Here is a 25862-nt window from a genome sequence, read left to right on the forward strand (position 1 = left end):
TTTTGAATTTTTTGACAATGAAGATTGGAGAAAACTTGCGGATGGTAGTGTGTGTATATACGTAGTCTATATATAAATGTGCAACAATTTGTCCTCTATTGAATTGATATGTCACCCATAATTTTGTATGGATTGCAATATTTTATGTACAGCTCTATATATACAGTCAAACCAAAAATTATTCAGACATTTTGGTACATGTTTACTAGTGGGTGCAGGACACTATAGTTCATTGAAGTGAGTGAGGATAGCAAAATAAAGTAAACTGTGACATATTATACCTAAAAATTCTTCATACAGTGGACTACCAGTAAAAAATTTGGAACCAAAAATTATTCAGACACTTTGACCTGATCATGTTTTGCTTGAGTGTTATCTGACATATTTTTTTTTTCTGACACAGTTTAACTCTGAGATCTTGTCATATTTTATCACCATCTTTTAAACTATAGTGAATAAACTGTATTAATGAATGAAATGTTCAAGGTGTCTGCATAAATTTTGGTTTGACTGTATATATAGCTGTATCATCACCCTGGTCTAGTCCAGAATCTTTTTTTTTTTTTTTTGTATTGGACTGTGATGATGTAGTTTGTCTCTTGGTAGAGAGTGTGCAGAGAGCCCCATATAACAAGCTCTATACAGTGAGGCAGCTTGAGGCGGGAGGAGGAATGATCCTGCTTGACTTTAATGAAGAACAGGTGAGCCCATATTCAAAACAACTCCTCTCTCTCCTGAAAGAGCTGCACAACTACTTTTTGCTGTGTGTGCATGTTTTATGTGTTTGTGCTTTCTTTGTTGTCAGTGTAAAGCAGCCTATCAGAGCTTGCTGATTGCCGACCAGCACTGTCGGACCAGGAAGTACCTGCTGTGTGTGGCAGGTGGAGTTCCTTGTGTGTCTCAGATGTGGGTGAGGGACTGCTGCCAGGAGCAGAAGCTGCTCAACTATAGGAACTACCTACTTCCTGCTGGTCTGGGGCCAGAGGGGCACATTGTGGAGTGGTAAGAGCTTGTCTTGTTTGGATATGACTCATTTTCTGATCTAATATAACTTGGGCTTTGTTCACACTGCACAACATTAAATAAGTGGTGTAAATAAGTTAATTCGAACACAGCTGTAGACAGTACTGCCCTTTGTGTATCACTGAACGTCCTAAATGATGGGAAAAATTGACTGGAAATCTGATCGACTTCAGACTGAATTGCTTTTTCAAAAATGGCATTATAATTACATTTTGAACCACAACCCTTCGACAGCCCCAGATTATGTTTTCAAGAAATGATCATCTCAAACTCAAAATATGATTAAAAACTTTAAAAATCTTTTAAACTCAGTTATAGTGATTCATGGACTTGTTTATTTCTCTGTATTGATCTGGATGTGTAATCGTTTTGATTTTCTTTTATCTGTTGTTGCACTTCAATATATATGTGTATGTTTTGTGATATTTTGTTTTGGGTGCGAGAAAGGCACTTATAAATATTTTTTTTTTACATATGGACTCGATTGGGTTTGTAAAATTCAGATGCTTTTTTTTGACTGCCTGTCTGAACAAAGCCTTAGGTGCTTGAATTTTCTTTTGTGAATTAGTATTTTCTTGTGTTCTGTCCTCAGGCATCCTCGTTGTAACCCTTTTAAAGCGCTGAAGGTGATGCTGATATCAGAAGATCGTGTGGATTTGTGGACCTCTTTACTTTCCATGGGTGGTGCAGCAAAAGTTCATCATCATAAAGAAAACGAAGACATGTCTGGTGTGTACCTTTAGTTCATTAGTAAATTGTAGAGAGCTTTAAAGGTACACTATGTAACTTTTGGCGCTCTAGGGGTTAAAGGTACAGGTTGTAGGACCTGCCACTAGAGGGCGCACTACCAAAACAATAACAATCGCGTGGTTTGATGACGCTAAGAAGGTGCGTGGAATGATGGGATTTGTTGTCTTCTACCCAACCGCTGACGGCCATCAATCAGACGGAAAGATAAATCATGGATTTAACGGATGAGGTAAAGTTTTATAAATGTGTTTGATGTCAATGCAAAGACGCGATCATCAGACTACCTCGTGCGGGTCTAGAGACGCGATGCCCCGTGTTTGGCGTGTATGCCCCATAATACTAATCGTGTTGATGGTTATAATGGCATACGTTTTCTGTAAAGATACAAATCAAAACAACTCACCTGTCGAGTAAAACACAAGCGAGATCGGCATCTCTTTCTAGGTGAAGTTTGTCGCGAAGCTCTCTCCATCTAGAAAATGCAACACCGATATTGATCCTCGCTCTTTCTCTCCTCTTGTCCCAAACTCTTCTTGGGTCGTTTGGTTGGCCCGTACGCTTACGTTTACGGGAGCTGTCCTTGTCGACGGAACCAGCGGCAGATGGTAAACAGTAATTATGTTCCATAAATAAGTAACACAATCCACCATAAAACGTGCAAGAAGTAAATAAGGAACTGCTTGAAGCAAGCTAGTGGTTTGCTGGACGCTAGACACTACTTCCGCATTTGTCCACGACACTGTTGTCATGTGGTTTCTACGTCAGTAAAGGCGGTAACAAAGGGTAACTGACGTCATTTACAGGCGACTGCACTGCCCTGTGTCACTGTTTAGAATGGGAATTTTCTCATGATTTACAAGTAGTTGAAAACATTAGAGATATTGTTAGTAATCAGCTGGACAAAATATATAACACTAGCCTAGTGGTTTTTGGATATTTTACTGCGAATATCGTACAAATTGTACCTTTAACAGATAAAACTGCATGCATCCTGTGGAAGCGCATTTTACCCAGACCTACTTCACTCTGTGTCTTAAGTCTCACGGGTACCGGGCTATTCTGCAGTAGTGGTTGTTCCACCAGGTCTAAAATAGTCTGAATATAGACACTCATTGTAGGCATACCGTAGTGATTCAGAATAAGACAAAAACACAGTTTGAAAGATGGATTCATGATGTACTCGCTCATTATATTCTAACGTATTTTCTGCTGGTGCGGAGTCTACCCTTCAGATCATGGCATGCCATTTTGCACAAGCGCACTTTTTGGGTGTAATTTGGCGAACAGTGTGCTCAACCATGCAAAATAGCAGCCCGATGAGCGCTCATTATATACATTTTGAACAAAAGCTACATACCGTACCTTTAAGGATGCACAAAAAAACTGGGACAAAGTGATTGGAAAACCGTATGGAATAACATGGTGTCAATTTTGTCATTAACAGACATTTCAAACAAGAAACTTGACCTGGCAGTGACGGCATCTGCATGTCCTTCTGAGGAACTGAAACGTGTGGCCCCGGACATGCCTGTCGTCTCTCTGGAGTGGCTGATTCAGAGCTTGATCTGTGGAAAGTGCCTCAGCTACGACAGCAATTCTGAATTCTGTCACAACCCATCTACGTAAACCACCGTCCTCTGGTGTCTCCTCACGTGTCTTTTAAATGTCCTCTGTTTTAGTGCATGCATTTTACTGTACATAGTTTTTATTAAATAAAGAAATCGTGATTGTTTCAGTTGTCTGTTTTATTTCATAACAGAGATTACAAAGCACTTTGTATTTACAGATTTTAAGTGTTCACGTTCAAGGAATAGTTTCACTTTTGTTAAATAGGATAGGTGATAGTGCAGCAAAAGCAGGACACAAGCACTGACATTGACAAGAGCCCTATCATATATTAATGTAATGTACAAATCACCAAAAGTATTGTAGTAGGCATGTTTTAAGCTGAAATATGCACCATTGTGTGAGGTTTGCTTCTGAAATCTTCAGGCTCTGTTTTATAGCCCAAAACTGTAGGACAACAAGCAACATGTTACATTTTTGCATTTATCAGCTTACTAAAGCACTGCATCACTCATGCCTACCTTCCCAGCGTGCCTCCTGCCTGTGTGTAGTATTTGTTGTAGTCTAGTCGTAACAGCAGTTGTGCCAAGTCAGAGTTTATCTGGTGGTTACGCACGCTAGAAAGAATCTTGAAGAGCAAGAATGACTGACGACTAAATCCCTGTAAAGTACAAGTACAGTAATGCCTATTAAAGCTCATTTCTGCCATCTTAAAAAGTATATACTTTGAGGCCTGGTTTCACAGGCCTAGATTAAGCCAGTAGTAGGCCTTAGTTAAATCAGACATTTGAGTAGCTTTTACAAACATACCTTAGAAAAAAAAAAAAAAAAAAAAAAAACATACTGGTGTGAATCTAGAGACAAAACAATGGCACGGACATATTTTAAGATATGTCAGTGCAAGTTGCTTTCAGTTAAAACAGCCCAAACATGTGTTTTAGTCTAGGACTAGCTTAAGCCTTGTCTGTGAAACCAGTCATAAAAAAAGTCTTGAGTTTGGAAGATTATGAAATTATTCCAAATGCAAGATAGTACTTATGAAAGACCATTTCTGCCACATTAGATTTTGTTTTTGGTAAATTATAATTATGACTATGGTTATAATTGTTTTTTTTTTTCATCAATTATTACTTGAAAGGCCAAAATTAAGATAAAAAGTAAATTTTTTTGATTTTTAATATACATGTTATGTCATAAGTGACTTAGTATGTCATAATTTTTTTCACTTAGTATCTTATTTCAACTTTGTCATATTTTACTTTTTATCTTTTTATATCTTTTTTTTTTTGTGTATGTGTGTGTCATAATTATGGTTTACCAAAGCATGACTTTTTTTTCTTATGTGGCAGAAATTGTCTTCCATCAATACAATCTTGCATTAAAATTATTTCAAAATTGATTCACAAAAGCAAAGCTACCTTCACAAGAATATCTAGCTGGGCTGTTCCTCTTTCATCCAGAGGCCCAAGATTCTGACTGACCAGGGAACAAAAGTTGTGACACAGGTCCAGAATTTCATTCAAACAGTGAAACACCTGGGAGAGAAATAAAATGATAAAATGAATATGTAACCAAAAGCAGAACACAGAATCTGGGATACACAGCGGTTTGTTCCGGACACTCACAGGCTTGAGCAATATGAAAGACTGTGCAAGAAGATTGCTGAGGAAATGGTCATGGGCCAATCGAATGCTCTCAAAGTCTCGTGTGGAGTTGATCTGTTGTAAGAGCTGCGAAAACTGAGACTCCAAAACGTCCACCTAAAGAACAATGCAAGAAAGGCCAAAATAATTCTATTAAAATATATTCATTGTTCTTCTGCTGGAAATTTCCATATTAAACCCCAAACAATATTCAAGATTAGTATGTATAAGTATGATGAAAATATTTGGTAATCAGATTATTAAACTTTCTCTAAAATGGATCTATTTCAAATAAATGCTGTTCTTTTATAAGCAGCACATTTTTCCCCCCATCATTGATAATAAAGAAAATGTTTCTTGAGCAGCAAATCAGCATATTAGAATGATTTCTGAAGGATCATGTGACACTGAAGCCTGCCATCACAGGAATAAATTATATTCTGTAATACTATTTCACAACATTAAACATGTTTTACAGTATTTTTGTATATCAAATAAATGCAGCCTAACAGACTTCTTTCAAAAACATGACCAAATTTATCGACCCCAAACCTTTTAACAGCAGTGCATGCATTTTCACATCACCAGCAAAATACTTTTAACAGTGTGTAGTATGCAAATCGGGACACAGCCAAAGAGATGACTGAAGTTGTAACCTGAAGGTAATACTGAAGGTTGTCCACTAGGAAGGCCATATGGTTGCGGAGTCTCCATTTAACTGCATCCGTCTGGTTTGATTTAAGATGTTTGCGCTGCATCTGTAAGGCCCAGCAGTGCTGCAGCTCGGACTGGACACGACGCACGCTCAGCAGGTAACGAAACACTACGTTATACCTGAAATGAAGCAAGGGTTAACTGCTGTGGTGTTCATACTGTTGATTAATAGAATAATAATATTAAATGCCTAATATGAAACAATGGCCTACTTCTCCAACACAGCAGGAGTGAAAAGAATATGTAGGGGCCATTGAACCTTGTAAGCCAATCCCAATGCTGCCCAGCCAGTGGGCGGAGCCTCACGAGGAGAACTCTCCTGTGGAGGAGTGGTGCCCTCTCGATTCCCAGAAGCATCTGCAAGCAAAATTATCCAATTATATAAAGTATTTAATATGCCGAGACAAGGTTGGTGAGGGCTAAACATGCTAGTCAGTACACAGTACCTTTGCTTTCTTTCCCTTGGTAGTCAATGGTGAGATGCAGGAGGGGCAAAAGATTGTCATCATCTAGCAGCACTTTATGAGCTGCTTGCTGAAATGCCACATTAACATCTGAAACAAATATAACAAATTCAGAGGAATAATGAAAAGGATGGAAGAATTTAAAGAGGGTGATTGATTTCATACTTTTTAAGAAAATCAATACCATGTTCAGTAACAGCAGATGGTGGGGTTTTCAGCATATGTTGAGCAAGGTCAATGAAGACCTGGTACAGTTCACCTCTTCCCAACAAGTAAAAGTCCTTTATGATCTAAAACAACAACAAATCATTCATTGTGAAAGCAAAAATGCACCAGCAAAAGCGTACCATCAAAAAATTTCTCTCTTTACCTTAAGCTGCCCCAAAAGATCAGATTCCTCTACCATCAAAGTCCATAAGTGCTGCAAGAAAAGACAAACACAATTTCATCTGGGCACCTTCTGATATGTTGGTAGAGCTATTAGTGTGGGTAAATTTCATGAAAATATGCTCATATTTCACCTTGAAAAAAAGTTACATTTTGTATACAAGTTTCCATGAGTTTTCCAAGCGTGAAATCACAATGTTACAATGTTATGAACCAAACCAATCAGCTATGAGATGAAGCAAAACTTTGATTTGAAGCAAAGTATTTGAAAATCAGACAAAAATACAAAGGTGCTCGACTGTATATATATATATATATATATATATATATATATACACAAATATATGCATATAAATACAAATATTTAAGTATTTTGAGAGTGTATGAAGGCAGACTCGATCATTGGGCGGCACTAAAGAGCTCTTTTGGTACATGTTGCTTTTTTTCTACTGATTTGTGGAATTTTCTGTACAGCATAATGGTAATGTAGTTTTTCACAAGGAATTCTGCTATTACACTTGATTATTTTAAAAATAAAATTAAATACCACTGATTAACAACCTAGTAGCTCACAGCAGGTCTGTTTTTAAAGCTTTATAAGTTATTGTTAAAAATCTATTTCCCTATGGAGAGAATAAACAGAGTATTTACTTCCAGAACCTTACTGTAGCACTCTATAAGAATGGGGGGTCCTTATGAAAATAATGTCACAATGTCAAAAATCTTAATGGCTTAAAAAATAGGCTTAATTCATCTCTTGATTATGGGTTGAATATGACCCAGAGATGTAATAGACATGTTTCGTGGGATTCACCTTTGTATATCAATTTAGTTACTGGACCAACCTCAGCAACTGTGCTCCGAATGCCATCCACAAGATTCTCAAAGTCCACCAGACTAAAGAGAGGCTGCTGTTTGAGTCTGTGGAGCTCTGCTGCAAACATGTCCTCCTGATGCTTCAGTATAGACCCTGAGCAACCACATGAGGGCAGCGTTATGAAACAAAACCATCACAAACACACCGGAACAACAGACCCAATATTCTCATTCACTCACCAGCTCGGGATGGGCTCTGGTTGTGATTTTCAAACATTTGCACTGACTCCCCAACAAAGAGGATTTTTTCAGCTACTCGAACAGGGATGTATGAGGGAAGCATCTCCACACGCAAGGAGAACTGCTGCAGGGAAGGTGCGAGCATGTTCTCTTCCTCAATCAGTCTCTACAGCAGGACATGAACAGAATGAACAGAAATTCCAGAAAATGTATAAATTGTTATAATAAATCACAGCCAGTAAAAAACTGCCAATTTTGGATTCATGTACAAGCAGACCCAGTTTGGCTGAAAAAGTTTGTTAAATAATGCTAAATAATGTTTTATTATTATTATTATTATATTTATTAATTAATTTCCTTTTTTGTAATGAAAATAAAAATAAAATAAAATAAAATAAAAGTGGTAACACTTTACATAAGGTTCCATTAGTTAACTTTGGTTAATGCATTAACTAACATTTACTAACTAGGAGTAATACATTTGTTAGTGTTACGGTCTATGTGACGTCATGACACCTGCTTTAACTCTCTGTCTGAGTGTGTGTTTGTTTAGGTCCGCCCTTGTGCACCTGCGTCTCATTGCCTGTGCTTCTTGATTGAGTATAAAAGGATGCTGAAGTGGAGTATGGTAGAGCAGAGGAAATATTCACTAACAAACAAGCTTTTATTTGCATTCCTTTTTCAAGGTTTTTTGTTGATTTGTTGTTAATATTGGTTGGAACTTTCAAATATTGTTATTTGTTTTTGGTTCATTCTTTGTTGTTAAACTATTTAGAATTATTTTCATTTCTTGTTTCTTTGTTATGATACTTGTTTTCTTTTGCATGTGTTAATTTTGTTTTCCTAATAAATATTTAAACATCACATTTTGGTTTCATGTGTCCTTTTTATGTTGCTTGCCCCTTCTTTTGATGAATTTGAATAGGGGATCATTACATACAGTATTTATCTTTGTTAAAGTTAGTTCATAAAAATACAACTGTTCATTGTTAGTTCATGTTAGCTCAGGTCCATTATAAATAATATGAACAGATACAGCTTTTGATTTTTATTATTATGTAGTAAATGTTGATATTAAAATAATCTAAAATGAATAAACATAGTATTCATTGTTCATGTTAACTAATATAGTTAACTAATGTTAACAAACAGAACCTTTTTGTAAAGTGTTACTATAATTTTAAATTAAAATTGAAAGTTAAATAATTAAAATAAATATTTATTAATATTATAACCCAAATTCCAGAAAAGTTTGGACATTTTGTAAAATGCAGTAAAATCAAGAATCTATGATTTACAGAAGAGGATTAGGGCCAAGCAATAATAAAAAAATAAAACCATCTCGAGAATAAAAAAAGTTGAGATAAAATGTTGAGAATAAACTCGTTAAATTACGAGAAAAAAAATCGTTAAATTTCGAGAAAAAAGTCGAGATAAAATGTTGAAAATAAACTCATTAAATTACGAGAAAAAATTCGTTAAATTTCGAGAAAAAAGTCGGGATAAAATGTTGAGAATAAAGTCATTAAATTATGAGGAAAAAGTTGTTAAATTACGAGAACAAATTCGTTACTATGAGAAAAATGTCGTTAAATTTCGAGAAAAAAGTTGAGATAAAATGTTGAGAATAAAGTCATTAAATTATGAGAAAAAAGTCGTTAAATTACGAGAACAAATTTGTTAAATTACGAATTTGTTCTCATAATTTAACGACTTTTTTCTCGAAATTTAACATTTTTCTCATAATTTAACGAATTTGTTCTCGTAATTTAACGAGTTTATTCTCAACATTTTATCTCGACTTTTTTCTCGAAATTTAACAACTTTAATCTCAAGATGGTTTTATTTTTTTATTATTGCTTGGCCCTAATCCTCTTCCATAATGATTTGTTAATTCTCTTTAACCTTTATTTAACTGACAAAAGTACAAAGAAAAATGTTATTTTTACTGACCAACTTAATTGTACTTTTGAAAATATACATTTTGATTTGGCTGCTACACACTCCAAAAAAGTTGGTACAGAGGCATGTTAACCTCTGTGTCACCTTTCCTTTTAATTACACTTTTTAATTGTTTGGGAGTTAAGGATACTAAATGCTGCTGTTTTGCAAGTGGAATTTTATCTCACCTGATAAAAGACAGATGCTAAACAGTCTGTGGTCATTTTACATATTACATTTTACAAAATGTCTCAACTTTTCTGGAATTATGGTTGTAATTTATTTAATATGAAATATTAATGATTCCACAATTGTTTGATTAACATTAATGAAACAGACAGCCTATATATTAAGACCTACTGTACCAAACGGATCTAATATAATGTTACACATCGGATATTTTCCCCCAACAGTTAATCAAACATTAACAGATAATGTTTGCATGAATACTCGACAAGACTTTTTTGACAAGACAATTTTTTTTGAAATACTGTAATTCTGTTTATATACAGGTGCATTTCAATAAATTAGAATGTCGTGGAAAAGTTCATTTCTTTCAGTAATACAACTCAAATTGTGGAACTCGTTTATTAAATAAATTCAATGCACACAGACTGAAGTACTTTAAGTCGTTGGTTCTTTTAATTGTGATGATTTTGGCTCACATTTAACAAAAACACACCAATTCACTATCTCAATAAATTAGAATACTTCATAAGATCAATAAAAAAAAGGAAAATGTTTCAAACAGAAATGTCAGGCTTCTGAAAAGTATGTTCATTTCTATGCACTCAATACTTGGTTGGGCCTCCTTTTGCATGAATTACTGCATCAATGCGGCGTGGCATGGAGGCAATCAGCCTGTGGCACTGCTCAGGTGTAATGGAAGCCCCAGTTGCTTTGATAGCGGCCTTCAGGTCATCTGTATTGTTGGGTCTGGTGTCTCTAATCTTCCTCTTGACAATACCCCATAGATTCTCTATGGGGTTCAGGTCAGGTGAGTTTGATGGCCAATCAAGCACAGTAACACCATGGTCACTGAACCAGCTTTTGGTACCTTTGGCAGTGTGGGCAGGTGCCAAATCCTGCTGGAAAATGAAATCAGCATCTCCATAAAGCTTGTCAGCAGAAGAAAACATGAAGTGCTCTTAAATTTCCTGGTAGATGGCTGCGTTGACTGTGGACTTCAGAAAACACAGTGGACCAACACCAGCAGATGACATGGCAGCCCAAATCATCACTGACTGTGGAAACTTCACACTGGACTTCAAGCAACATGGTTTCTGTGCCTCTCCACTCTTCTTCCAGACTCTGGGACCTTGATTTCCAAATGAAATGTAAAATTTACTTTCATCTGAAAAGAGGACTTTGGACCACTGAGCAACAGTCCAGTTCTTTTTCTCCTTAGCCCAGGTAAGACACTTCTGACGTTGTCTTTGGCTCAGAAGTGGCTTGGTACGTGGGATGTGACAGCTGTAGCCCATTTCCTGAAGACATCTGTGTGTGGTGGCTCTTGATGCACTGACTCCCGCTTAAGTCCACTCCTTTTGAAGCTCTCCTAAGTTCTAAAATCGGCTTCGCCTGACAATCTTCTCAAGCCTGCGGTCATTCCTTTCACTTGTACACCTTTTCCTACCACACTTTTTCCTTCCAGTCAACTTTCCATGAATATGCTTTGGCACAGCACCCTGCAAACAGGCAGCTCTTTCAGCAATGACCCTCTGTGGCTTACCCTCATTGTAGAGGGTCTTGATGATCGTCTTCTGGACAACTGTCAAGTCAGCAGACTTCCCCATGACTGCTGTTGGGATTACTGACCTAAACCCAGTATTTATACCCTGAGAATGGTAATTTAATAGAAATTAAATGTTCTAATAATTTGAGATACTGATTTTTTTATTTTGATGAGCAGCAAGCTGTAATCATCAAAATGAAAACAAAAAAGTCTAGAAATATTTTACTTTATGTCTAATAAATCTAGAATATATTGAAGTTTTACTTTTTGAATTAAATTACAGAAAAAAAAAAACTTTTTCATGATATTCTAATTTATTGAGATGCACCTGTATGTATATCGGGATTGCGCGCTGAGGTGTCTTTGTGCGCGCTCTTCGGATCTGTCAGTCAGCATGAGTGAGATTGTTTTGTTTACATCAGCATGAGATTGAAAATTACATTTCATTGGTTCAGACTCATGCCATTAAGAATTCGCTATGAATATTCACAAAGTTGGAATGCTGCGCTTTACAACGATACCAAACTTGTTCTGAGGGAAGCACCAGTTGTCGAGAAGCGAGCAGAGAAAACCAGCATTTTTTATGGTCGAAGGAAAGGTACTCCTCTCAGAAAACATACGGAAACATCACTATTTGGAGCATTGGGATCGCTAGGTGAGGGCTAAAAAGGTTTGACTTGTTTTGCCTGTAGCTCGAAATTAGCCCAGGCACATTCCAACTCATTTTGCCAGCATGAATCACATATATTTATATATATATTTTATTTTTTTATATATATATATATATATATATATATATATATATATATATATATATATATATATATGCTAGGCTCCCCGTCAAATATTTCATACATTTTTAGGCCTTGAAAATTGGAGTTGGATTATGACTATATGGTTTTCCAGCTTTTTTTGTGTGTGTATAAAAAATATTTCTGTAAAGAAAACTTTTACATGATATTATATATTTAATTTAATAAAAACAATAAAAAATAAAAACAAATATTATTTCTAAAAAAGCACTGCTAAGAAAACAATTTATTGTTTGTGGTGCAGCCATTGAAAATATTTTCAGGGCAAGTAAAAAACAAACAAAATTGAACTATTGGGCTAAAAAATTGTTGAGCCTTGGACCTCCTTGCGTACATCTATATGGAAGATATACATGTGCTGGTCATATAATTAGAATATCATCAAAAAGTTGATTTATTTCACTAATTCCGTTCAAAAAGTGAAACTTGCATAATATATTCATTCATTACACACAGTCTGATATATTTCAAATGTTTATTTCTTTTAATTTTGATGACTATAACTGACAACTAAAGGAAAATCCCAAATTCAGTATCTCAGAAAATTAGAATATTGTGAAAAGGTTCAATATTGAAGACACCTGGTGCCACACTCTAATCAGCTAATTAACTCAAAACACCTGCAAAGGCCTTTAAATGGTCTCTCAGTCTAGTTCTGTAGGCTACACAATCATGGGGAAGACTGCTGACCTGACAGTTGTCCAAAAGACGACCATTGACACCTTGCACAAGGAGGGCAAGACACAAAAGGTCATTGCGAAAAAGGCAGGCTGTTCACAGAGCTCTGTGTCCAAGCACATTAATAGAGAGGCGAAGGGAAGGAAAAGATAGGGATAACCGCACCCTGAAGAGGATTGTGAAACAAAACCCATTCAAAAATGTGGGGGAGATTCACAAAGAGTGGACTGCAGCTGGAGTCAGTGCTTCAAGAACCACTACGCACAGACGTATGCAAGACATGGGTTTCAGCTGTCGCATTCCTTGTGTCAAGCCACTCTTGAACAACAGACAGCCTCAGAAGCGTCTCGCCTGGGCTACAGACAAAAAGGACTGGACTGCTGCTGAGTGGTCCAAAGTTATGTTCTCTGATGAAAGTAAATTTTGCATTTCCTTTGGAAATCAGGGTCCCAGAGTCTGGAGGAAGAGAGGAGAGGCACACAATCCACGTTGCTTGAGGTCCAGTGTAAAGTTTCCACAGTTAGTGATGGTTTGGGTTGCCATGTCATCTGCTGGTGTTGGTCCACTGTGTTTTCTGAGGTCCAAGGTCAACGCAGCCGTATACCAGGACGTTTTAGAGCACTTCATGCTTCCTGCTGCTGACCAACTTTATGGAGATGCAGAATTCATTTTCCAACAGGACTTGGCACCTGCACACAGTGCCAAAGCTACCAGTACCTGGTTTAAGGACCATGGTATCCCTGTTCTTAATTGGCCAGCAAACTCGCCTGACCTTAACCCCACAGAAAATCTATGGGGTATTGTGAAGAGGAAGATGCGATATGCCAGACCCAACAATGCAGAAGAGCTGAAGGCCACTATCAGAGCAACCTGGGCTCTCATAACACCTGAGCAGTGCCACAGACTGATCGACAAGATTTCTAAAAATCCTTTCTTTGTATTGGTCTTAAGTAATATTCTAATTTTCTGAGTTACTGAATTTGAGATTTTCCTTATACGTCAGTTATAATCATCAAAATTAAAAGAAATAAACATTTGAAATAAATCAGTCTGTGTGTAATGAATGAATATAATATACAAGTTTCAGTTTTTGAATGGAATTAGTGAAATAAAATCAACTTTTTGATGATATTCTAATTATATGACCAGCACCTGTATATATGGATTTAGAGGCTAAGAAATCAGACATATGACCCAGCCTGAATCACATAATCTCAGGAAGTGCTGTTCAGGTATTTAATTGCTCACCAAATCCTGCAGCTCACGGAGCTGTTTCCCACTCAGCCCTCCGATACCCAGGTCCTCCTCTTCTTCCTCCTGTGCAGCTGTAGCTCCGCCAGCACTGGGGCCCTGCTTGACAAAAAACTCCTCACTCTGATCTAACAGCAACCCGTGCAGCATCCACGCAGCCAGCTGCTTATACATCACGCCATGGCACACTGCAAGAATCCTGCAAAACAGACACTACCATTAGAGGAGTAAAAATAGAATTCTCTGTCTTACGTTCAAACGCCACGTGCATTAGGGGTTTTTAGCAGGGTTTTTGAGAGCTCACTTCTCTAAGGCCATCCTGACAGGAGGCAGTCCTCCACAGCTGTGCTTGTACACAGTCTCTAGGATCTGGCAGCCATGAATCTGTTGAAACAAGAAGAAAGTTTCAGAAGGTTATTATTTTCAACCATGCACTCTTCTAATCATTTACACAAACAGGTGGCACCCGTCAAGTTACCAACCTTCTGAGACTTGATGGTCTCCACAACAACCATCACAGATGGGAAGAGAAGCTGAAACTGAACAACAGAATAAACTGCAAGTTAGACATAAACTCAGTGCCCATATTAAAAAATCTGGGACTTATTTTGATTTTATTTAAATCTAGTATTTTTTTAAATAATGTAAAATATACACTACTGTTCAAAGGTTTAGGGTCAGGTAGATTTTTAAAATATCTTATGCTCACAAAAACTACTTTTATTTGATCAAAAATACAATAAAAAAATAGTAATCTTATGAACTATTATTACTTTGATGGCAAAGTTGTACTTTCAGCATCATTACTCCAGTCTTCAGTGTCACATGATCCTTTAGAAATCATTCTCATTTGCTGATTTGCTGCTCAAGAAACATTTCCTATTATCATCAATGATGAAAATATATTTTTGATTTAAAATAACAGCACTTGAAACAGATTTTTTTGTAACATTATAAATGTCTACAGTCACTTATGTTTAATTTAAAAGTATGGATTTAAAGTATTAATTTCTTTAAATACTAGTATATAAAAAAAATCTTACTGACCCCAAACTTTTGAACTGCAGTATAAGATAATTTCACATATTTCAAGCGATCGGGTCTACAGGTAAATATTCAAGTTTTCTCTTTACCTGTTCTAGCATGTAGTTTACATGAGAAATAGAGAGGTGTGGATCACCAAGAAACTGTAGGAAAAATTAAAAAATTGTTTAATGTTATCTGCAAACGGACATAACAGCACCATAAGGACTTCAAATGTGCAACCTCTTTTTCAAGGTCCAGTAAAGCCTGTCGATAGGGCTGCAGCATAGAGTTCAGCCCAGTGCAGAACGCACGTAGATAAATGCCATGAAGCCCAGACTGACTCGGCTGGCTGGAGTAGTGCTCCTGTGAAACATGGAGAAGAAATCACACTTCAGCCTCGATCTGATCAAGTCAAACACAAAATGAATGCATGAAGAATATGCTCTGATTACCTGTTGGTGGACATGACCCGTGTGTTGCTCTATGAATTCTGTGAAGCGCACATAGTCAGTGCCCATTTTACAGAGCCGATTGAGGACACTGGTTTCACTGGGGTGGAGGAATGGAAGGTCCTGGGACACCTGTGATCAACAACACTTTATTTTATACCGGCATACCAACAGAGTGCTGTTTTTATGGACATGGTATATTTGAATTACTCATGGTATTACTATGTTTTGGGCATGCACCATGGTAATACCTTTTTATGTACTATTTTACCATGGAAGTACCATGTAAACGCAATGCCACATTAAGGGATATTTTATAAATGTATTCATACATGTGAAACAAAAACTACTGGCGTGTTAATTAAAAAAATATTTTCCTGTTTCCGTACAGCTATGAGGCAATTTATCCATTCTGTAACAGAGATATTATCAGCTGCATTACTGACAGAATACTGCATAAAATACCTGCAATCCATTCCGTTTATTCCAAGTGAATATGGTCCCAGGATATCCACTGAGAGCCAGAAGCAACTCATGGATCATTTTGCCGACGCTGCTAGTCAGAAAGCTTATCCAAATAAAACACACGATAATAAAAATACAGGTTGTACGTTCTCATCATGAATATTTTTGCACCGCCAAAACACCCGTCGCATGTTGATGACGCAGATCTCGATCGCGACAGGGGAAGTGTTCAGCCAGCTGCACTACTATTACATTTAACATAACAGTTTTACTACATACAGCTGATGAGGACTCAAACTCATCTGCGGAGAATATATTTAGAGGTAAACAGTGTTTATTTTCTCTTAACGATCTGTTGCAGAGTTTTTTGTGTGTTTTGCTATTTCATCATTTTATTTGTATATGATTGACTATATATAGCGACTGCTTGGACTCATGAAATGAAATTAAAGTTGAGATTGGAGTCATGTAAATCCCCACAGGGTGAGCGTTTAAATGCATTACTAAAATGCTTTGGTAATTATATCGTGATAACTTGATAAATAATAATCTGTGCAATCTCGTATGAAAACAAGCCTTAAACTACTGTTGACTTAACACTAGCACTCTTACCCAAATGAATATACATACTGATGTTTATGTATGAGCTGTCCTGTCTGCAGATTTAGATATTTTGCCAACCACTGATAATCTGTTTGTTTGTCTGTCGCTGGGAAACATGCCTAGAATTTCAGCCCTCAGGCCTGAACCTGCTGTGTGGGACACTTGCTTTTTTTATGAACTTCTCAAACTAACTTTTGATTGTTTTGCATGTTTTCAGTGATGGCGGAGGGGAGAGGAGCAGATATCGTCTCTGAGTTCCTCAGTCAGAATCCACACCTGGTGAACTGGGTGGAATCTTTAAGAGGACTCTGTGAGACAAATAAACAATGGCATGCTAGGAGAGAGTTTGTCCTGCGCAATATGGAGGCCTTTCCTACAATCCAACCTGGGACCCCAAGTCCTAGTTTAGACAGACTACTGTCTCTGTCTATGGTTTGGGCCAACCACGTGTTTTTGGGCTGTCGGTAATTGTCATTTTATCATGGACTTTGTTCATTTGTGGTTGTTTTTTGTTTTCATAATCTTAATGCATTTCGTATAACTTAAGTTCTAAATGTGTCAGTGACATTTATCTAATTTTGTCAGATTTATTCATTTATTCTGAAATATGTCACCCAAAAGTTTGGGTTCAGAAAGGCTGTTTATTTATTTATGTTTTTATTTAAAGAAATTAATACTTTTATTCAGCAAAGATGCGTTAAGATTCTTAAAAAGTGACACTGTAAAGACCTTTATAATGTCACAAAAGATTTCTATTTCAAATAAATGCTATTCTTTTGAAATTTATGTTCATTAAGGAATCCTGAACTTTTTTTTTTTCATGTTTTTTCACAAAAATATTAAGCAGCACAACCATTTTCAACATTGATAATAATAAGAAATAAGAAGTAAACAGGAATCACAGGAATAAATTGCATTTTAGAATATATTAAAATAAAAAGTTATTTTAAATTGTAATATTTCATAAAATTTGTACTGTATTTATGATCAAATAAATGCAGCTTTGGATTACAAAAAAAATTAATGTACAACAAAATGTCTTTACATAAAATGTCTTTAAATACACCCCTTCTGTGATGAGCATGTTTTACCTTTCTGTATTAAAATTAATTTTAAAGGTTTTTTTGGGGGACATAAAGTAGAAAATGTGAAGGTGAAACAACCGTCCTCATATTGTAATGAAGATTAAAATAATAAAATTCTTGAAAAGAAAGGATAGTCTGACATAATCTTTTATTATTATCTCAAAAAAAATAGTGGAGCATTTTTGTTAATAGTATTATTAATATTTGAAAAATGCCCGCCAAACGAAAGTCATGTCTCACTTCTAATACATTTCTAATAACTTGTCACATGTGTTTTAAACTTGATTTTTAAAAGATTCCTTTTCCTCTTTTTATTGAGAGCACTCTTATTTGTCATTGACCCTAATGCAGATATCCACAGCCTGTTATGGACAAAGTAAATGAGATGGCAGAAGGAATCACTGTGATTGAGGCCCCTGAGCGAAAGACTAGAGATGAAATCATGGGAAAAACAAAAAGACCTGCAGTTTCAGGTAAATGGACTGTCTTTAATGTGTATCATTGAGTTAATATCAAATCCTTAATTAATGAGGAGCCAATATAATCAGTTAGAAATGATTGTCCTATTTTATATTAGGTGTCTTTAACTACTATGTACCAACCTTTTATCATTTGATACAATGCACTTATTGTGCACAGGCATGTTTTTACATTGTACTTTTACTTTAAACAATACCTGCATGTAGTTACAGTTGTAATTAATTTCTGTAATTACATTTATAATTACACTGTTGAGCCTACCCTTAACCCACCCTTAAACCTACCTCTAAACCTGTCTCTAACCTTGCCCGTATCCCACCTCAATAGCAGCAAAAGTGTTTTGCAATACAACATAAACACAATAAGTACATTGTACTTTTTTGATGTAAGTACATAGTAGTTAAGGACACCTAATATAAAGTGTGACCCATATTGTAAATACCTCGGTATAGTGCTTGACCATGAGTTTAAATGGGACATGCTGACCGATTATTTAAGTATGAAGACACAACAGTATTCTTATAGAAATGACCTTCCTTTAATCCTTTAATGTCCACAACAGATGTTTTATGGTGCTTTTATTGAAAGTGTCATGACATTCTGTATTATTTAATGGTCCGGTAATGCTACCGAAGTACAGAAGAAATCAGTAAGGATAGTGGTAACGATGGCAAGTAAATTGCTAGGGACTACGTCACCTAGTATAGATAGTATTTATAAAGAGTGATTGTTAAGAGTGATTGTTTGCCTCACCAAAAATACAGTAAAAACCATTACATTGTGAAATAGTATTACAATTTAAAATAACAGTTTTCTATTTGAATATATATTAACGTGTAATATATTTCTGTGATCAAGGCTGAATTTTCAGCATCATTACTCCAGTCTTCAGTGTCACATGATCCTTCAGAAATCTAATATGCTGATTTGCTACTCAAGAAACATTTACTATTATTCTCAATGTTAAAAACTCTTGTGCTGCTTAATATTTTTTTGTGGAAAATGAATTTTTTCAAGAAATAGAAAGTTCAAAAGATCAACATTTATATATTTGAAACAGAAGTATTTTGTAACATTATAAATGTCTTTGTTGGCACTTTTGATCAATTTAATGTGTCCTTGCTAAGTATTACTTTCTTTTAAAAAAAATGTAAATCTTACTGAGCACAAACTTTTGAACAGTAGTATAATAGCTGAGCTTTTTTTCTGTATTTTGCAGCACTGGATGCTGATTACCAGGGTAAGAAAGCTAAACCTAATGATACAGATGTTAAAGCTCATGCGAAGAGTGTTGGGCGTCCAGCTGCCAGTGCTCTGAAATCAGGCCCTCCTCCAGGGGCTCCCGCAGAACACCAGCCCTTTTTTAATCGACTCTACAAGGCAGTTGCTTGGAAGCTTGTGTCTGCTGGCGGCTTTGGCCCCAACCTGGAACACTTCGAAATCTTGCGCAGTTGTGTGGAGTCATGCAAGGCCAGTCTAAGCTGTGTGTTCGTACCTCTCAAAGACATTCCTGACCTGCCTGTGGTACGTACCCAAAAAGAAGGCCAGGTGTGTGAACTGCGCTGCCACAATGTCTACATTGGTACGGGCTACGGGCGTGATGATTGCGCCGCCAGGGCAATGGCCTCTAAAGAAGCACTCAAAGTTTTTCAAGGGCATAAAGTGACAGTGAAAGTTTGCCGCCGCAGGTTCCGAGGACGAGACGTCGACGATTTGGTTCTGCTGGATGAACAGTCCAGGAGCCAGGTTTTCCCTCCAGCTCTCAGCTATCCTTTTCAGGAAGATCAGTAAAGCTCCATTCTGCCACAGTGATATAAAAGATATAAAGCCGTGAAGACGTTCCAAAGATTTTCATTTGTTCGGTTTTCAGTTATGGTCATTCAGAAGGACCGGTAGGTTTATTTAGTTGTTTGTAAAAGGTATCTAAAAAAACAAGTGCCAGTCATTTTTGTGGCTTGTATAAGGCTAACTCTGTTGCTTTAGAGTCTTGTTTATGGTTTGTGGTTGTGAAGTTGAGATGATTTAGATTTTCATGTTTTTTGAGCATCCATAAAATGACCTATGAAATATGTTGGCAGTTTAAAAAGCTGCTATTTTAATTAGTAAAAATGTCAACTTTTGTTTTATTTATTTCTGAAACATTACATTGAGAATATACAGTCCGCAGTTGACAGTGATTGGATTTGTCCATGTCCAATATTCAAAAGAATAATATTAAAATAAAAGAATAAATCCTGAATTAATTCATGAATGTTAACAATATGTGTAAATTTGAACAATTAATGGTTAAACTGATTTAAGATCGTTAACACAATAATAAAAATATATATCTAGATATCTAGATTTCATGACACTATACTTTCCCCCTGCTTCACATGTATATTGGACAATTTTTATTTATTAAACATTTTAACCACTTTCTTGGTCATACACTGTGACAAAGTATGGTAACGTTGTTGCTGTTGTTGTGGACCTTTGGGCAGATTTTTTGAATGTCAAATAAAAACCGCCTTGTTGAATGTTGAAGGCTTGTTGAAGCAGAGTTATCAAAGTGTAAGTGTTTGGTTTAATGTATCTCAGTCTTATAAACTGCTAAGTTTACTTGAGGTTTAACTGGTGTCCAGTGTTCATACTGGGGTTCATATGTTCCTTCTATCCCTCTGTTTTCTGTTTTGTAGTGACATTTTAAAAATAAAAATTCTTAGTGCTCACTATTTTCTCAAAATAAAATTCATTATGGCTCCAAGCACCAGAGGTATTTTATTCATTACCACAGGTATTTGTACTGTTTTTCTGCATTAAAAGTGTCTCGACATCAGAGACCGTAAGCTATAGAGATCTCGGACTTGATGGGGTGGTTCCAAATGCACCCACTACTCAGGCACCCCCACACACACACACGTGTCCCACACTAGGTGGCGCTATAATAAGTACATTTGTATTTTAGTTCATAAATCTGGAATCATAAGGGCTAGAATCAAAATATTCTAGATTTTATAGTTTTCTGACATTTTGAATTTTCTGAAAAACCTACTCTTGCGAGACCCTTGATTTGTGATCAAGCATTTTATTTCCATCAAGAGATGCATCTTGTATTGACAATGCAAGAGGTGAGCACTCTGTAAAGTCTAATCAAGCACATCGCAAGGACTTTCAATGAATTTTAAATTAAATTAAAAATTAATTTTATTTATTCATTTATTTATTTAATTAATTTATTTAAATTCAATTTAAAGTCTGAACTCAGAGGTGCCAATTCATGTGTGAAAATGATCCATTCAATCATTCTTTCACAATTTGATGAATCTTGGCTTTGTTACACCCTGTCCTAACTACACGCGATGCGATAAGATTCCAGCGTCAAGTAATTTGACTGTCCTCACTAGGACATGACGCAACAATAAGAAGCAAGAAAATCAATCAAAAACCACAGCCAATCAGAAGAGAGTGTGGGCGGGCTCTCTTGGCAAGAGCACAGCAGATGCAATGAAATGGGCAAGTGCATAGTAAAATTCATAAATATTACAGCATTTAAACATTATTTAAAGTACATACGGAATGACTGGAACAATCTTTGTCATAGAATACACTTGTTTATTCGCATTGAGTTGACTTTATTTATTTTCAAGATCTGAGGTGAATTAGCCAGTGTTGTTTTCATTACAGCTAAAGCTGGGAACACAGAGTGATATTCAAACTCACATTAGACCCTTTTAAAGGTGCCCTAGAATCAAAAATTGAATTTACCTCGGCATAGTTGAATAACAAGAGTTCAGTACATGGAAAAGACATACACTGAGTTTCAAACTTCATTGCTTCCTCCTTCTTATATTAATCTCATTTGTTTAAAAGACCTCAGAGGAACAGGCGAATCTCAACATACCACCGACTGTTATGTAACAGTAGGGATCATTAATATGTACCCCCCCAATATTTGCATATGCCAGCTCATGCTAAAGGCATTAGACAAGGGCAGGCAGTATTAGCCTAACGTCTGGATCTGTGCACAGCTGAATCATCAGACTAGGTAAGCAAACAAGAACAATAGCGAAAAATGGCAGATGGAGCGATAAAAACTGACATGATCCATGATATCATGATATTTTTATTGATATTTGTAAATTGCCTTTCTAAATGTTTTGTTAGCATGTTGCTAATGTACTGTTAAATGTGGTTAAAGTTACCATCGTTTCTTACTGTATTCACGGAGACAAGGGCCGTCGCTATTTTCATTTTTAAACACTTGCAGTCTGTATAATTCATAAACACAACTTCATTCTTTATAAATCTCTCCAACAGTGTAGCATTAGACATTAGCCACGGAGCATATAGCCTCAAACTCATTCAGAATCAAATGTAAACATCCAAATAAATACTTTACTCACAGGAATCGATGCATGCATGCAGCATGCATGACGAACATCTTGTAAAGATCCATTTGAGGGTTATATTAGTTGTGTGAACTTTATTTATGCACTGTATAACTGCACTTATAGTCGAGAGCTCTGGAGGGCAGGGAGAGATCTAAAGGGGCCGCAGCCTGAATCGGTGCATAGTTAATGATGCCCCAAAATAGGCAGTTAAAAAATTAATAAAAAAAAATCTATGGGGTATTTTGAGTTGAAACTTCACAGACACGTTCAGTGGACACCTTAGACTTTTATTACATCTTTTGAAAAGACGTTCAACGGCACCTTTAACATTAAATAAAACACATAAACAGTACCTGATTTTATCATTGCCATACTTTGTGTTGCATTTCCAGCCGCGACGTCGCGGAGAAATAGAAACCGTTTCTAAAATAGAATCGTCGGCGCGTCGCGTCTGGTTAGGACAAAAACTCAGATTAACATGGAAAAGATACCTTTTATCGCGTGTCGCGGCATTGCGTCGCGTCTGGTTAGGACACGGTGTTATCCTGGTTGACTTCATGGTTGTTTAAGAAATTAATAGCTACAAACTTCATCCGTTAAGGTTATAAGAACTCTTGCCAAACATGCTAGAAACTTCAATAATGATCCAATCATAGAGTCTATCCTATGATCCTTAATACCTAGCCTATTTGTGAGTTGCCAGACATGACTGAATATATTGCTGTATAGGCTAATTAAAATGAGGAAACAATGCCATTTTGGATTTACAAAATTTTGAGTTGCAATTAAATGTAACTGTTTAACATGAGTCTGCATACACTGATCACATATCAGTAAAAAAAATGTAAGTTTAACAGTAAAAGTGAGTTATTTGTCTATTGTGACATCAGATTATATTGCTGTTTCATCAAACCCTTTCAGTGAAGATTCAAGATAGACTTTGCTGTAAAAATTACATAATATTTCAAAAGATTGGAGCTGATGATTACCTCTTGCAGCTATATTTTAATTTTTTTAATTTTTTATTTTTTTTTGCAGGATGTAATCTGCATCTATTTATAACACTTGTGTATTTATTTGCTTGCTTGAGAGATTCCTGTTTACAATACCTGTTTACATGACATGAAAATGTTCATAACTGGCAAAGAACTATTTTTGTAAACAAACTAGGGATATCACTAGATTCAGCCTAAATGTTTTTGTGTGTAACAATTATTTGTGTAGATTCCATATCAAGCACTGTAGCAGTTTGATTGTGTTTACATCACCTCAGTGATCTCTTGTAAGAGCAGATAATTGTTACCTAAAGTAAATGACAATTTTATTACACATCACATACTGCTTTGCTCATATTTACCACATAATTAGCTTCCTCTCCATGCAGCAACCTGAATCCAATTACACAATCAAATGAATAATGAAAAATCATTATGATATCTGAATGGCTTGAAGGTGTACAGAGGTTTGATTGGTGTTATATAAAATTAGGCCCATCAACATCTATTTTTATGCAGAGACGTGTTTGTCCTTTCTCAGTGCCAGCGAGCAACAGCACACACGTATTTCCCATTCTTCTGCAGGCACTCTGTAAAATATTAACAAACATAAATGAACCTAACAAGGAGTGAAAGCACCCATTTGAGTGCCAACTTTGATTGACATCCGAGGGAATTTGGGTGTGTTTTTCTGCTTGGCTGCATGCTGGACTCATCCTCTCAGGCAGAGCTAATCATGGGACAGCCTGTACTAACTGCACTTTTCCTCATTCTCTCCTATGAGTCAGAGGCTTTTGTAAAACAGAAATGTCACATATTTTGAACCCAGCTGTTGAAATCATTCATGCTGATGGAATGAGATGTGTGAGACGAATTGAAGAAATGACAAGGAACGTAAAACCGTGGTGATGTGTTTTTATAGAAAAACTTTATTATTGTTCAGTTAACGTGTAACATTCAAAATCAAGACTTAAGTAATTTCAGAAAGAATAGCTTAAATACACAAATTTGACATGTTGTTTATATCTCAGTGAAGTGTAAATGTCTTTTAGGCATTAAATCGACTATCTTAACTATATTTTCCTGCAACCAACAATTTCACTAATGTTTATCATAATGTAGAATGTTTTAATCAATTTAATTATTACAACAACAACATGTTTTTCTTATTCTTTTCTGTAATCCTTTAACATTTTACAATATGTTTTGTCATTTCTATTTCATTTTGACTTTTCAATATTTGATTTTAACTCAATTTTTCTTCTGTAATTCAAACACTTTTTCAACATTGCCACTTTGATTGTACTTAAGGGCAATTAAACGTAAGCATTGTTATTTTAGTAAGTTGATATTTCTTAAAGTGCATGATGTTTTGTCATGTGTTTTGAGGTGTAAGTCAGGATACATTATACTAGAGGAAACACACAGACTGCCTTAGAAAACAAAAGTCCACAATTTATTCAGGTTTAGTTACACATCAAGAGCAGCAAATAATTAAACAATCTTTCAGATTCATCTGTTCTTCTCGCAGCACTTCATAATCATAAAAATAGAAATCACATAATGTATAAATATCTGTAATACCATTTGTATATTTCCAATTCACAATCCATCTTTATCATTACAAACACTTAAGCAAAAAGTAATTGCAAAACGCTCCACGTGGACAGTCACACATTTTGCCGATTCTTGAGCCTTTTCTGATGGCGCATTGCTCCCCAACGTCGCACTGATGTGAAAACAAATCGTCATGTTAGATAACTCATTGTCAGCGTTTTGTAAATAAACGTAAACAGTAAATGTATGATTTGAATCCAGACAAAACCCATTTTATTATAACAGAAATAAAGTATTAAGTATCAAATAGTGAAACACAAAAATATCATAAAAATACAGTTTTGTGTCACTCACTGTAGGAACGCGCCCAAACTTCTTTTCCCAAAGTGAGATGCGTTTACTCTGCAGTTTCTCCAGAACGTCATGTAAAGCCCCCAGCTGTAAACGGTGATTAATAAATCAAAAGTAAGTGTCATTAAGAAGAAGGGAGCAACATTTGTTTTCTTTATGCTGTGAGAATTACGCAAATTACTTACGAGCTGCTTTTCGTTGGTCAGATTCGGGTCCTTTGGGTAAAACTCTCTCAAAGCTCTCGTTTCTAAGTCAGATTCGTTGTCAAAGTCCATTTCAGCACCTTGAATGCAGGAGAGCAGCACAGCGCATGCCATCGCTGTCGTCCAGAGTTTGGAGCTCTCCATTGTCACAGCCAAGATTGAACGCGTCCTCTGCACTGAGATTCAAGTGAACACTCGCTTCCCGCGGTCCAATCACCTTATATCTGCTCCAGTGACACACCACTCACTTCGGTC

The 25862-nt window shown here is 36.1% G+C and overlaps 4 protein-coding genes across 9 annotated transcripts in view; 2 read left to right on the forward strand and 2 right to left on the reverse strand.

Moving 5' to 3' along the window:
- The window catches only part of tp53bp1 (tumor protein p53 binding protein, 1), a 26110-nt gene extending 22605 nt beyond the window's left edge, over positions 1-3505 (forward strand). For all 4 annotated transcript variants that reach the window (XM_048185089.1, XM_048185088.1, XM_048185091.1 and 1 more), the window contains 4 exons: positions 607-701; positions 806-1002; positions 1616-1752; positions 3218-3505. In XM_048185089.1, the coding sequence (XP_048041046.1) occupies positions 607-701; positions 806-1002; positions 1616-1752; positions 3218-3399 (611 nt within the window). In that variant the 3' untranslated portion in view covers positions 3400-3505. The remainder of the gene's footprint in view (positions 1-606; positions 702-805; positions 1003-1615; positions 1753-3217) is intronic.
- tubgcp4 (tubulin, gamma complex associated protein 4) lies at positions 3501-16185 on the reverse strand. Of its 2 annotated transcripts, XM_048185092.1 has the most exons (18): positions 15961-16185; positions 15499-15627; positions 15287-15409; positions 15154-15207; positions 14503-14559; positions 14325-14404; positions 14018-14219; positions 7604-7769; positions 7393-7517; positions 6531-6581; positions 6345-6450; positions 6143-6250; positions 5909-6053; positions 5639-5816; positions 4965-5099; positions 4758-4874; positions 3861-4000; positions 3501-3786 (listed from the first exon to the last, which is right to left on the reverse strand). In XM_048185092.1, the coding sequence occupies exons 1-18, from the start codon at positions 16036-16038 to the stop codon at positions 3774-3776; spliced, it is 2007 nt and encodes a 668-aa protein (XP_048041049.1). In that variant the 5' UTR covers positions 16039-16185; the 3' UTR covers positions 3501-3773. The 2 variants fall into 2 exon arrangements, with proteins under 2 accessions (XP_048041049.1, XP_048041050.1); XM_048185093.1 differs by lacking the exon at positions 3501-3786 and having other exon boundaries at positions 3863-4025.
- On the forward strand, positions 16133-20874 carry LOC125265099 (CDKN2A interacting protein). Of its 2 annotated transcripts, none has more exons than XM_048185095.1 (4): positions 16133-16283; positions 16781-17027; positions 18000-18121; positions 19348-20874. In XM_048185095.1, exons 2-4 carry the CDS (start codon positions 16783-16785, stop codon positions 19917-19919), a joined length of 939 nt encoding a protein of 312 aa, XP_048041052.1. In that variant the 5' UTR covers positions 16133-16283; positions 16781-16782; the 3' UTR covers positions 19920-20874. The 2 variants fall into 2 exon arrangements, with proteins under 2 accessions (XP_048041052.1, XP_048041051.1); XM_048185094.1 differs by lacking the exon at positions 16133-16283 and adding an exon at positions 16297-16443.
- A 4056-nt stretch (positions 20875-24930) lies between these two features.
- On the reverse strand, positions 24931-25862 carry LOC125264141 (cocaine- and amphetamine-regulated transcript protein). The gene is made up of 3 exons (XM_048183363.1): positions 25590-25862; positions 25408-25491; positions 24931-25225 (listed from the first exon to the last, which is right to left on the reverse strand). Exons 1-3 carry the CDS (start codon positions 25749-25751, stop codon positions 25118-25120), a joined length of 354 nt encoding a protein of 117 aa, XP_048039320.1. The 5' UTR covers positions 25752-25862; the 3' UTR covers positions 24931-25117.

This window comes from Megalobrama amblycephala, linkage group LG3 (genome assembly GCF_018812025.1).
Source record: "Megalobrama amblycephala isolate DHTTF-2021 linkage group LG3, ASM1881202v1, whole genome shotgun sequence".
NCBI classification, from domain to species: domain Eukaryota; kingdom Metazoa; phylum Chordata; class Actinopteri; order Cypriniformes; family Xenocyprididae; genus Megalobrama; species Megalobrama amblycephala.

Bases quoted from the DNA above. Each gene is read 5' to 3' on its own strand.
- tubgcp4 (XM_048185092.1), bottom strand. From the start codon at position 16,038: ATGATCCATGAGTTGCTTCTGGCTCTCAGTGGATATCCTGGGACCATA. The intron at 7,770-14,017 runs GTGAGCAATTAA...GTCCTGCTGTAG, and splicing joins TCCGTGAGCTGCAGGATTTG to AGACTGATTGAGGAAGAGAA. The intron at 4,001-4,757 runs GTAGCTTTGCTT...TGTACTTTACAG, and splicing joins AGCTAGATATTCTTGTGAAG to GGATTTAGTCGTCAGTCATT.
- LOC125265099 (XM_048185094.1), top strand. From the start codon at position 16,401: ATGAAATTAAAGTTGAGATTGGAGTCATGTAAATCCCCACAGG. The intron at 17,028-17,999 runs GTAATTGTCATT...ACCCTAATGCAG, and splicing joins CACGTGTTTTTGGGCTGTCG to ATATCCACAGCCTGTTATGG. The intron at 18,122-19,347 runs GTAAATGGACTG...TGTATTTTGCAG, and splicing joins AAAAAGACCTGCAGTTTCAG to CACTGGATGCTGATTACCAG.
- LOC125264141 (XM_048183363.1), bottom strand. From the start codon at position 25,751: ATGGAGAGCTCCAAACTCTGGACGACAGCGATGGCATGCGCTGTGCTG. The intron at 25,492-25,589 runs GTAAGTAATTTG...CACCGTTTACAG, and splicing joins TGACCAACGAAAAGCAGCTC to CTGGGGGCTTTACATGACGT. The intron at 25,226-25,407 runs GTGAGTGACACA...TTTTCACATCAG, and splicing joins AGTTTGGGCGCGTTCCTACA to TGCGACGTTGGGGAGCAATG.